The 12,987-nt window shown below is 50.1% G+C and overlaps 1 protein-coding gene across 1 annotated transcript in view; it reads right to left on the bottom strand.

Annotated features, from left to right (window-relative positions):
- Positions 1-117: 117 nt before the first annotated feature.
- Positions 118-12,987, bottom strand: part of CASTOR2 (cytosolic arginine sensor for mTORC1 subunit 2) — a 134,549-nt gene continuing 121,679 nt past the window's right edge. Inside the window, exon 9 of the mRNA XM_074890556.1 lies at positions 118-11,644. Coding sequence (XP_074746657.1) covers positions 11,579-11,644 — 66 coding nt within the window. The 3' untranslated portion in view covers positions 118-11,578. The remainder of the gene's footprint in view (positions 11,645-12,987) is intronic.

Below are 12,987 nucleotides of genomic sequence, written 5' to 3'. Positions count from 1 at the left end.
CGGAGAGCCTCGGGGCTGTCTGCTGACCTTCCTAAATGGGTGTATGTAGGCAAAGGGCACTGGCAGGAGTAAGGCCCAGCATGGCTGCAGGTCAAAAAAAATAAAGAGCTCTACATCTTATAGACAATGCCAAGCTCTGCTTTATTTTCATCAGTTTGATCAGTACAAAAGCAGACAGCGTATGTTTCACTTTTTATTCTTTTTCATTTTAATTAACACTTTACAAAGTACAAAATATACTGTCATTTATTTTGGAACATTAGGATTTTTTTCTTTTTTTCTGTTTTGTTGCTTTTTTTTTTTTTTTTCCATACAGTACATAAATCTCAGCTTTTCAGCATAAGACCAGCAAAGAAAAGCAGCGTGTGCACTCGCTGGGAAAGCAAAGCATCCACTTCTCAGCTCCACACGTCGTGCCCAGAGCACGATCCGCAGCTGCCCTGCGGCGTAACATCTCCCCTCACGCAGAGGCTGGCACGAGGCCACCGACGCTTTCAGTGTCCCCTGCGCCTTGTGCCCCCGAGCCCTCACCAGCTGCTGCCCGCACGGCCGGCGTGAGCAGCCCTCCCACGGCCGCAGCCCCGAGCAGGGGGTACAGCATGGGCCCCTCCACAGGGTGGACCCTTCCAGTCAGTTTGCATTAGTCTGGTAATTAAAGGGAAAAAATACGCATTTTTTGCTCCCCACGCCACAGGAAAGGCTCCCTTGGGGTTTCTGAGAGGTGAGCAGGGAGGAGAGGCTGCAAGAAGTCGGGGTGCCCAGGGCTGCCCACATCCCCAGCCCGACTTCAGTCAGTTTGGCGGGTGTCTGAGGCCAGAAGTGGTATTTCACTTACAGAGAAAATGATACGTAACTAGCTTTTTTTAAGAAGGTCCTTAAGATGTGTGTTTCCTCCCCAGGCTGCCCAGCACAGCCGTTCCAAGCAGCTGGGGAGCAGAGGGGCAGACCCTGGTCCGAGCTGGGCAGCTGCTGCACCAGGAACCTCTCTGCTCTCTTGGCAATTCTAGAAATTTGGGTTAATGCTACGGCCATCCTGGGCATCTGGGGAAAATGTGGGCTCCTTCTTAAGTCCAAAAAAAGGGGAGAAAGAGAAATGCTTAGTCTTGTTCAAGCCAGTTGAGACACTAATAAAGTGGTGATGCAGTACTGCCGTGGAAGGGCTGACCCCCACCCATCCAGCTCTGAATGTGCCCAATGCAGCAGAGTTACAGCATAAATCTGCACTGTGACCCCACAGAGCAACAGCTCACTGCATTTTAGCCCAGAGAAACCAAACTAAAAATCTGTCCCTAAGCACTAATGAGAACAAGGAGGCTCCCTTCATGCAACACTCCCCCCAGATTAACCCTCCTGGGTACCTTACAGCGCCCAAGGAGCAGAAGACAACCGACGGGTGCCAGTGCCGTGCTGCGGGGCCGCAGCCAGAGACATTTCCAAGGTGGGGCTGCAGATCCAGAGCATGTTCCCCGGGCACTGAGGAGACCCCCCCATTCCAGCATCACCAGGACCTGCTGGCACAGCTCGGTGGCAGGAGCAGGTGAGCGTGTTCACCAAATTGAGGTCATCACACCCCGCTAATTTTAGTGAAAACAAGGGGAGAGCAGGCTACCTGGGGAGTTAATGGAGAGGGAGGGAGACAGGCTCTTCCAAAGGCTGAATCAGAGCATCCAAAGACGGCTCCTGCCACGAGTCACTGCCCGGCAGCCTCCTGCTCCCCTGCCCATCCCAGAGCCATGGCTGTCCAACCGCTCAGGTCGGCAGGACAAGTGTCCCCTTGCTGTCACTGCCACCCCCGGCTGCTGCAGAGGCAGCACCAAGGAGGAGGAGGAGGAGGGCATGCTGGCAGAAAACACAGCTGCCACGGTGCTAAAACGAATGGCCCACTCCTCAACTTTGTGTCTCATGAACCCCAAATCCAAGCCTGCAGCCCACGCACAGGGGAGGGACGATGGGAGGAGTGACCCAGCCACAAGGATGGGACCACGCCGGCTGTGACACTGAGCACAGCCCCAGGCTGGCAAGTGCCACCACCCTCTGCATCGCCAGGCCCCTAACGCAGGCACTAACAGCACTCACACACAGTTCTCACACCCCTGCGATCAGTGACCATCGGATTAGCATGACTATTTTTAGCAGCAGTAGCAGCAAGGTTTTCAGGTGAGAGGTGAGGGCAGCCCCAGCTCCAACACAACCAGAAACACCCGGGAAAGACTCTTCCAGTGCCTTGGGGAGCTGCAAAGGACTCCAGCCCTCTGCCCCAGGGACACCGATGTGCTCCTCCGTTCCCCTGCACTATCAGAACAGTTCACAAATGCAGAGTAAATAAATACCTGGAGGAAGGAAGGACTGAGATGGTGTGGCTCGGGCCCCATGGGACTGGGAGTGGGGACCCTGGTGGGTAGGGTCTGGAGGAGAGTGAGGGTACAACTCATTTTTTAATTCTATGATAAAACTAAAACAAGGCCAAGGTCATTGACCCGGAGCAGACAGTGTCTCTTCCCAACGGTCAAAGGGAAAGCTGGGTGCTCCTGCTGCAGAGCCATCCTTTTTGTACGCTGAACCTCCCAACCCAGCACCGTCCCACACGCACCAGCACAGGGTTGGCCCCTGCTAAACCGCATTGACCCACAAACCGTGAGGGAAAAACACAGAGGTTTGCTCCCAGAATGGAGACATTCAAAATTCAGTGATTTCTTCAGGAACAGGACTAATTAAATAGGGTGTCTACGTGTATTGCTGCAGACGAACAGCGCAGCTGGACTGGAGAGTCCTGGCCAGCCTGTGCCTGGGGGCTGAGCCACGGTGCGAAGGGTCCTGGCACCCTGTGCAGGCCAGTCCTGCCCAGAGGCAATGCCATCCTAGGAAGGTCTGCAGTTCCCACAGTTGTAGCAGCAGAGCCAGCTCTTTAAGTAATTTCAATGACCTCAAAAATTCAAAAACCCCCACAAGGCTGGCCTTAAAAATAATTACGAGGAACAACTACAACAAAAGGCTGTGGGTTTCTTCTCCTTTGCCCTATGCATACAACCCCCTCACCCCTTCCTTCAGCATCCCACAGGGCAAATGCTCTTTTGCTCTTCCCACCGACCACAAACCCAAACAGGAGACTGCTGATTTTCCTCAGCAAAAGGGAAATTCCCTCCGCGTCCTCTTCCAGCTGATGGGAATGGCTCTGAGCAGGTGGCGAGGACACGGAGGGTGAGGTGGCTCTGCTTGCCAGGGCTGCATCTCCCGTGCAACCTGCTCCCTGGAGCAGCCTCCCTCCAGCCTGACCCAGTGGCTGCCGCAGCGTGTTTCAGAGGCAAATGCGGCCAAGCTCCTGTTTTGGGGCCCGAAGGAGCATCAAAGCTCACAGCAGCGATCCTGGCAAGTGGGGTGCTTCCAGCAGCATTCCCACAAGGGCCAGGGAATCAGGTACCTGGAAAACTGTTTTTCAAGTTACAAAACAGCTGGTAGGAATCCTTTGCGAAAAAGAAAAAGCTGATTAATTACAGAAAGCTGGTTTCAAATCCTCAAGATGCTGAGATAGCAGCAGAAAGCTGAGTGGAGCAGGGGGACCCCAAACTACAACCAGCCTCCCAAACACACTGTGCAAGAGAGAGATTGCCTCTGCCACATCCACACAGGGAGGAAAAAAAAGCAACCAGCCCCCCAAAATGAAGGATGAAAGGAGCCCTTTTCTTGGCATAATTTTTTAGGGTTGGGAGGACATCAGTAAAACTGGGTCTGCCTAGAGAGGGACACTGAGCAGCTGATCGGCTCTCCCTATGGTACAGGCAGAGGATAGAGCTGAGACAGAGGGGAGCAAAGTGCTCCTGCTCCGCTCCTGGAGATATTTCAAAATTCCAATCCTGCCAGATTCCTGCTGGGCAACTCCATCTGTCTCCGATCCAAAATCCAACCACCCTTCATTTACAAAATTCTGCAGAAATCTAAAAAAAGGCTGAAAACAACAACAAAAAGGGAATTAAGCAGCTGGTTTGCAACCACATGAGCACTCCTGCAGCCCGAGCTGGGCTGGCTGGGGCCACGCTTGAGCCGGCAGCCAGGGCAGGAGGCGAGCGGCCGCCGTCCCTCCACCACTCCCTGCGCCTGCGCCGCAGAACGCAGGGGCTGGGGTTCAGCTGGGACCAGCTGCCCGGGGTCTGCAACCCCCACAGCCGGGCCCTCACCAAACCCGGGCAGGCAGCAGCACAGGTCATCTCCGCAAGGGAATCCCAGAGCAGGGAGAAGCTATTACACCTAATCTGCAATTACAAGGTAGCGTTCAGTCGTAGGCTTCGACATACAAATTATCTTCCCAACCTGGAGGAGAAATGGCTGGTGCTGTCTAGAAAGTCCAAGAAAGGAACATCTTGGCTATATATGTTCCAAAGAGGTATGTTTCTCTGTACATTCATACCCTAAAATTAGAATATACTTCGTTTGATACATACTTCATTTATTTCCCCTGCTTCAAACAGGGTCTGTGCATTGCTCCACGCTCACCAGAGCTTCTGCAGGGGCTATTGCTGCTACAGCCAGGACTTGCTGAGCAGCCTCCAGTGCACGTCCCGTGTTGCAGAACCCAGTCCTTTTCTTCACCTGTCCTAACTAGTGCTGGTATTTCAACCAAGCTGTGCTTCATGAAGATTAAATAAAGAAGAGGCCAAAGCATGGAAAACAGGGGACTGAAGACAGCAGAATAACTCAAGATTCACAGTTGAGCGTCTTCCTCCCAGGGCAAGTCCCACAACCCTCGCTGGGGATGCGCACGGGGCATTTCTGTACCAGCTCAGTGCTGCCAGGATGCCCAAGGGATATTGCTGGCCCCTGACACACACGGCCCACGCAGGACAGACAGACAGATGTGCTCACAGGGAGAAGGAATCTAAACCCGGAGGCAGATCTGCACAACTTGGCCAATGTAAACACACCCCAGCACATGCTATAAAATGTAAATAGTATTTGGCAAAGGATTACGGGGTTTTACTCTCTAGCAGGTAATAAAAGTTTAATCCAATCCAAGGTTTGCAGGCAGGACTGGAACAGGTAAGTGAGATGCCTTAAGCTGCTTACTGGAGATGTCCACAATAGTCGTAGTAACAGAGAGAAAAGAAATCCTCATCAGAAAGTGATTTCTTGTCCGTCACCGAATGCTGCGGTGAGACACCTTCACTCAGGAACTAGTAGCTGCTGCTCAGGCTTGGGCTGAACAAAGAATTTCTCCCTTGTCATTATCAGAAAATACCACTTATCTGTTGCCAAGACAGGAACTTGTGCTCTCACTGAGCACTGACTGCGCTGATACAGGCCCTGGCACTCAGTCGCTGACCTCTCAAGTAGGGAGTCTGAATGCCCTGGTGCTCTCCAACAGTACGTGTGGGTACATGGACGGGAGAAAACACAACGATGTGACTAACCCCTGCGGCCACTGACACCACCATTACCTCAAAACACTCAGTGACACTTGGAGGCTTTGCCCCAGGGCGTGGTTGAGCACTGGAAGATTTTCTGAATACCAGGGGTTTGGAAGTTCTCGTGCTGTCCTTGCTGGGAGGGTGCTACTGGGACAAATGCATCCCCAGGGGGTCACTGGGCTAAGCAGGGGACTGGGCAGGGAGAGGAGGTCTGCTTGATTCAAAGAGGAAAAAAAGAAGAATGAGCAAAACTGCATACATTCATATTTGCACGACTAAAAAAAGAAAAAAAAAGTCCTTCGCATTCTCGCCTTTCCCCCCGGTCTTTCAGGGACCTCCACAGACCCCTCACTGCCACACCATGGAGACGTGGGGGAAACGCCGAGGCAGTAACAGCCACATTAGCTTACACTGGTGAGGTTGCCCCCTTTGTAACAGAAGAAAATTCAAGCACTGTACAGCAAAGCTAAGAAAAGACAGAAAATGGCTTCTTTCAGACCTCCTCTGCTACGTGCCCCCTGCGTTGCGCTGCCTTGTTTCCCTCCCAGTGTCTGCAGGACAAAACGTCATGCCTTCAGAAAAATGAAACCTGATAAATTTCTGTTGGATGCTTTTCTTGGCTAAAGCAATCGTGACCTTCCAGTAACATTTTCCTTCAAGTGTCAGTCCTGAAAATCCCCACGCCTGCTCTGCACGGCACGTCTTAAAAGAGTAAATCACTGCTTGATGCCATCTGCAACCCAAGAAGCAGGGTCCGACACCAACAAGCTTTTTGTTACAGATGAGGGTTGATTCATCTCTGGCCAACATCATTCCCTACCCGTGCTCCTGGGAATGGTAACACTGAGCTCGGAGTTAAAAATACATTTGGAAGCAGTAGTATGATGTTTATATGATGAATGGTGTTTATAAATGGCATTGCCATTAAGTAAGTTTTAATACTAATGTCACCCGCTGCAGGTGCCACAATCTCTGTGCTCCAGCAAACCCAAATACTTCCATTAAGGCCTCCCTATGCAAGTAAGATTAATACATGCCACTTAAATCACAGTATTTCACAAACTCTATCAACTGCAAACCAAACTGACTTCAATGCCTGAAAAGAACCAGGAAGCCGCACAAACCTACGTAGCAGGCTGAAAATCAGCAACCTGGAAGTGCTGAAAGGTCAGCTGCAAGGCAGCACCCCCACTGCACTTGGTGAAGCGTTAACTGAAAGATCAAAAGAGGGGATGTTTTGGGTAAAAACCTTTCCCCACCCGGACCCTAAAAGCACTCCTGGTCAGCAGGAAACTCTGACGGTGAGATGCAAAGACCACACACTGCCAGCGACTGTGTTCGAACAGCCTCTGCTCCTTTTCACAGGAGGAGACCCTCCACACTTCCATCTACTTAAAAATAACCCCTTGACTTAAGCTCCTCACAGGCCTACAGATGTGAGTTTCCCAATAAATACCAGAGCCTGGCATTAGCCACGGGTTGCCTTCTGGCCACCGAGCCACCAGCAGACGTATCCACCAGTAAACCACACGCCCGCAGGGAGCACCCACAGCCGCGTGCGGAGACGCTGGAGAAGCCACCACGAGCTCTGGAGGAAACGTGCCACCAAGACCAGGCCACCCGAAGACCTCGCGGGCAGGTGCCCCCCGCTCCCCACCACCCAGACCCCCCTGGGCTGGGGGAAGGCGGGCGGCAGCGGCACTGGCTCGGAGCTTGCAGGAACTGGAAGCCCCATTGCAAATCCCCCAGCCAGGGGCTGGGCAGGCACTTTGCAACCGAACCATCACTATGTACAGGCTGAAGCAATTCAGGGCAGCAACTGAAATATATATAAAGAAAAAGGAGCAACTTTCCTACAGTCTCTGTGCTTGAGGCACCAAACTGAAGAGGAACAGGGTGTTTCTGAAGCAGGCAGGAAAACCTGGTGCTGCAAATCAGCGTGGGTCTCTGCCTACTCACAGCACACAGAGCAGCCACAGCTTTGCTCCAGGTCAGCTTCGCTGCTGCTCTTTGCTAAAAATGTGTAGAGAAGTCCCGAGAGCATAACTAAGTATTCATATTGCCTATATACTTGAATTAAAAATATATGGTGAATAAATGTGTGTATACAGCACTTACCACATATATATACACACACAGAACGTGTGCCTAGAGTATACACACATGTACTCACACAGCATATATTAACCTATATTGCTCAAGTATATATGCTATGTACAGTATATAGCCATACAAACATAAAACACAGGTATTTATATATGTGTACAACAGAGACATACCAAGTATTTCTACGTAAACACTATACAATTATATGGACATTTGCACACACTTGCACAGTAGAAAGGAATTTGCAGTCAAAATCTAATTGGGGTGGGGGAAAAAGACAAAAACCTATGTAGTAACACACACAACATGAGAAAGGTTGAATTTTCTAAAAAACCAAGGCCTCAGAGAAACAAGGAGGACGCGGGAGGGCTATGTTCTCCTTCCCTGCCCGCCCCTCCTTGCAGGGCTGGAAACACTTTTTGCATTTTGCTGTTTGGTGAATTTTTGTGCAACGGGAGGAACTGAGAGGGCACGGGGAGGGTCTCACCGCATTAAGGTGATCCCTGATGAGCAGCAGCCATGGTCGGGGGAAACTCCAGAGCCGAGCAGGGAAGCTCGGGGCAGTGCGGGTGGCTGACAGGGAACCGGGACTTCAGCCGTGCAGACGCCCAGCCGAAGGGTGTCCCACAAGGGATGTGTTCCTCCTTTTATCCACACAGTGTTAAACAGCACAATGCCAGGGATGCTCAGAGACATTATCATCATAAGGCATTTAAAAAAAATCAAGAAAAGACGCTTCAATTTTTCCCCACCCCAAAGGCCAGGTGCCAGGAGAGCGGGAGCTGTTGAGCAGCTTTAAGGGCTACTGCTTTGGGCTCATTAAGCTCTGTGGTGCTATTATTATTATTATTACTATTAATTTTTTTTAACAAAGCCCCTACAGACCCCTTTCTGCCTTATCCAGTGAAGGTCTCACAAGCAACACTGCTGTGCAGCAAGTCTGTGCTGATCCTGCCTGCATGCTGGACTGCCCTTCCCCAGGGCTCTGGTTCAAGGTTCAACCAATTCTGGCTAAATTTAGAGTATCTCAGTTCCCACTAGCAAAGCGACGTGTGGATGTTGAAAGCATCAAACTACCCCAAGTTGTCCGAAACAATCTTCTTGGTTCTCAGGACAAAACAAGAGAGGAAATAAAAAGGTGAAGCCAAGGATGACAGCAGAGACAGAGTGTCCCTCAATGGCATTTTACACCTTGTGAATTTTTTTGGCTAACTTTCTCGTGCCAGGACAGCAATCTGCTTTGTGAAGTTCTGAAACACACCAAAGACTTCTGCAGTTTTTATGAATTTAAGGCCAACTTCCTCGGAAAAAAAGTGAAAAATTTAAATTAAAAAAATCAGCCTGTAAAATAGCCTGAGTGCAAAGTTTTAAAAAAAAATTTAAAAACTATTTTTTTCGCTTTCTCTTAAGGCTCAGTAAAGTTGTTGCTTGTTTCAAGTAATTCCTTACCGTACATGTCGTGGTCCTTAGAAAGCAGCACTAGCACATGGGGATGGGGGAAGTGGCTAAATAATCATTTTTCAATGGCTGACAAAACCCAGGAGCACAACAAAGACCCTGTCCTGGTGAAACTGCCCACGCACACAGGGAAAGCTCAGGCTCAATTCAGCTGAGCAGAGAGCCTGGCTGGCAACTCAGTAGCTGCACACCAACTGATGTGCTGGTATCCCTCTCCAAAAAAATCCTGCACGGTCCTACAAACATCCCAATGCACCATCCCAAGGAGAAACCGCTCAATAATTTATGTGGTGAAAAGCTACCGCCTGCCCTGCCACATCCTGCCAACGACACTGTGCAGAGTCACATAAAACATCTCCGGGTGCTTTTAAATATCGCAGCGCACAGCCTGCGCTCGCATCCTCAGGGCATGCAGCAGGAGACCAAAGCATCTTTCCAAGCAAACATCCAGAAACGCACGGTGCCACACCTGGAATAAACCTTTACTCCAGAAATCTGGAGTGACTATAACATATCATGGGGCAACTGTGAAAACCCACGTAAAGGAACAGCAAAACATACTATTCGGTAAAGTATTAAACATGTGCCTAAGTGTTTCTCAGCAGGGATGCTTTAACTCAGGGCCTACAAAGGAAAGTTACCCCCACTTTTTCCTGCGGATGCTCTGATTCCCGCTCTAGCTGCCACACAACATCCCGCCAATGAAAAACCAGAAAATCTGAAACTCAGTATCTGGGTCCAGCAGCACCAGAAATCACAAATGTTAAGCTCAGCCCTCCAGCACCGTGAATGGAGAACAGTGAGCTGTAAGCCAGTGTATGTGTTTGCATGTCCTACACACCAGTATGAACCTGTTTGTGTGCCCTACACACCAGTATAAACCATGCCCATAGCATGATCTCAGGTGCTTGCTTACTGCCTCCAGATTAACACAAAACCCTGGCTCAAACCTGTAAGACACAGCCTCAGGAAAATCATGCTAGAGGCTTATCTCGGAAGCAAAGCTGGAAAGTCCACACTAAAACTGTCAGACCTACAACTTCTTCATATCAAAAATGAAATGGGAAGAAGTCTAGAAATGCAAGAGATCCTTGGGCTCCTAACCGTAAAAGCAGAGCCCTCTGCAGGCAGCTTCTCCTTTCCACCACCCCTCACTGCACGGTCACAGCACGGTGCAGACCACTGGTACCTACGTCTTGGGTGACGCTTGCTCTGCCGGCACCGGTCCCCGCCGTCCTCCACGGTGCTGGGAGCGGCCACGATGTGGAGGCGGGTGCCACCCCGGGCCTCGATGCCTGGCTCCCACTGCCCCACAGCTTTGGTGCAAGTCAGGAGCAAACACACTCCTGCTGCCCCACAGGAAAAGCCCACATCACCTTCCCGTGACAGGACCAGAAGGAAACGTTTCAGGTTTTATGCATTTTCAGCACCATTCTGCTTTCAAAATGCTGCCCACTGAACCCAGTGGAAAAACCCTGGAGTCAAGACCCCAACTAGCAGCGATTTCCACCCTGGTGATGAAGGAGCTGATGAAAAACTGCAGGAGGGTCCCAGCAGAGCTTGGGCACCCTCCCGGCCCTGGGGGGTACAACCCGCTGCGGCTCTTGGCAGAGCAGCAGCTACTCAAGGACCCTGGGCAATCCTTCGTGTCCCCATGAATGGGTACAAAGTGGATGGAAAAAAGCCTGAGGGGACATGAGAAAAGATGCCTCCTATCTCTTGCTGACCCTGGGGGACAAGGGCTTGGCAATGGCTCTGATGTGGGGGCAAGGGGACAGCAGTCGCCCTGGGGCAGGGGACGTGGCAGGAGGACACTGGGGGCAGTGGGAGGGTGGTGAGAAAACTGAGCTAAAATGGCCAAGTTTCAATGCAGACAGAAGTCTTGGTGACCCCACCTCCCAGGAGGTGGGCCAGAGCAATGCTCCCCTTGCCCAGGCTTTCTCAGAGCAGTCAAGACTTTGACTGCAGGAAGAAAGGGAAAAGGGAAAAATTCAAGCAACTGGGTATTTTCCCCTTTTCCAACACCGAACAGTTTTGTCAGGGGAAACAGAACCCAATTCCCATCCTATCTTAACACAGGTAATGACAGACAGTCCTCAGAAAGTCTGATGCGAGGAGACAAGCCAGCACTATGTGACGTCTTTTCTGTTTAATTCCACATTTCATTTTGTTTACGGTTTTCAGGGCTCTCTCTGAGCAGGCGGCCCATCCACCCCAGCCGTGCCGCGCAGCTGTCGGCAGAGCGCCCGCGCGTGCGGCCAGCCGTGCCGTCGCGCTTCGGGGAGAGGTGGGTGTCCCCGGCAGCTCCTTCCACACGAAAACATGGGCAGGTTACACTTCGCCTTGGAGCTGAACATCAGGAAACCGTCTGAACTCCCTTTCCTCCTGCCCCTCATTCATAAATTTAATAAAATAACAATAATAATAATAATTAAAACAAAGGCTTATTGGAGCTGTTTCTGCTCAACTTTCCACAGTCTCTTTTCATGTCACTCTCTGGAATCAGATTTTTCAAGAAATACTGTGAGAAAAAAAGAATAATAATAATAATAATAATTATAATAATAATAATAATTATAATAATAAAAAGCATCTGGAACCAGCTCAGAAGATTTCTAATGCTTTTCAGCTTGACTGACTTGGAGTGCATTGACCACACCATTTATATTTTCTTCAGGTACCTGCAAGAAAAGAAAAACAAAGGTCATGCTCTAGCAGAAGCCTGGCAGGGACGACAAGGAAAGGAGAGGCAGGAGACGAAGCCAGAACAGTTCCAAGGAGTCAGGTACTTTGCTGTTGGCCACCTGAACTCCACTGAGAAAGCATTCCATCTACAAGAGACACCCTCTGATCAAAAGCGTTAACCCATGGTACTCCTAGGAGCAAATATTGTAAGTAAGATCTAGCTGGTTTGCTGTCTGTATGGTGGGTGCTGGCGGGGAGGCAACAAGGTGGGGTTTTCCTTTCCTTCGCTTCCTCTCCGCTCCTTTCCTTTTGTTGGTAAAGCCTTTGTACACCAGGAGCTCGCTCACGCACAGTGCCTGTGCTGATGGATTTATGTGGCTGCGTCAGGGCTCCATGAGGCTCTCCGGGGCATCCTACAGGTTTGGGACCCGTAGGTGTGTGGGTGGGGAGACCATGCTGGGTGACAGGGGAACATGTCCATCAAAAGAAGAAGAGAACTGCCAGTCTGCTTGTGGTGGGGGTCCCAGATGGTGCGGTGCAGTACCTGAGCTTTCTTATCCAGTCTTGTGATGAGACTTAACCATAGAAGTTCATATACAAAATTATTACTGGGTGTCTTTTCACACTTATTGCAAGAAAAACCCCTCGCAACAGAAGATACAAAAGATCTCAGAGCAACTGTCATCGGTAGAAAAGAATATCACAAGTAAAGTTACATCAGACAGAAAAGAGGCGTCTGACCATTACATAAACTCAAAGATGACACTCAGGGGACAGGCAGCTAACAGCTCTTGGAAAGTGGAAAGGAGACTGAGGGAAAAATAAATTATCTGCGAGCTGCTGCAAGAAGCCAAAATAATTCACATTAAGTAAGTTGAAGAAGGGACTGTCTCCTCTGCCAGGTATTTGAGTCCTTGGCCAGGAGTACAATACCTGGATTCACTGGACACCCTCCAGAGCTCAGACAGTGGAAATACAACTGGACTGTGATTTTCTGCAAGGCTTTTAACAAAACTGAGGAAAAAAAATCTCATGAGAAATAACAAGAAAAATGTTCAATTTTCCAGTGGGAAGATGGAATAGGAGCAGCTAACTCTGACGATGTGTGAACAAAAGTCAGCTGCAAAAGGAAGAAAATCACCTTAAAACAAGCATACAGCAAATTCTTCTGGGTTAGGAAGAAAACCCCAGCAAACCTCCACCATGGGTAACAGGACTTTGAGACAGAACTCTCCACTGCCTCATCATTTTCCCAGTACATTGAGCACTGCCATGGAAGAAGCCATATGACTCTGCCTCTCCAGAAGATACTGAGAAAAGACGTAGGAATCAATTTTGC

Source organism: Strix uralensis, chromosome 20 (assembly GCF_047716275.1).
Source record: "Strix uralensis isolate ZFMK-TIS-50842 chromosome 20, bStrUra1, whole genome shotgun sequence".
NCBI lineage: Eukaryota > Metazoa > Chordata > Aves > Strigiformes > Strigidae > Strix > Strix uralensis.
Note: the sequence above shows the minus strand (reverse complement) of the source record. Positions and strands in the feature narration are given on the sequence as shown.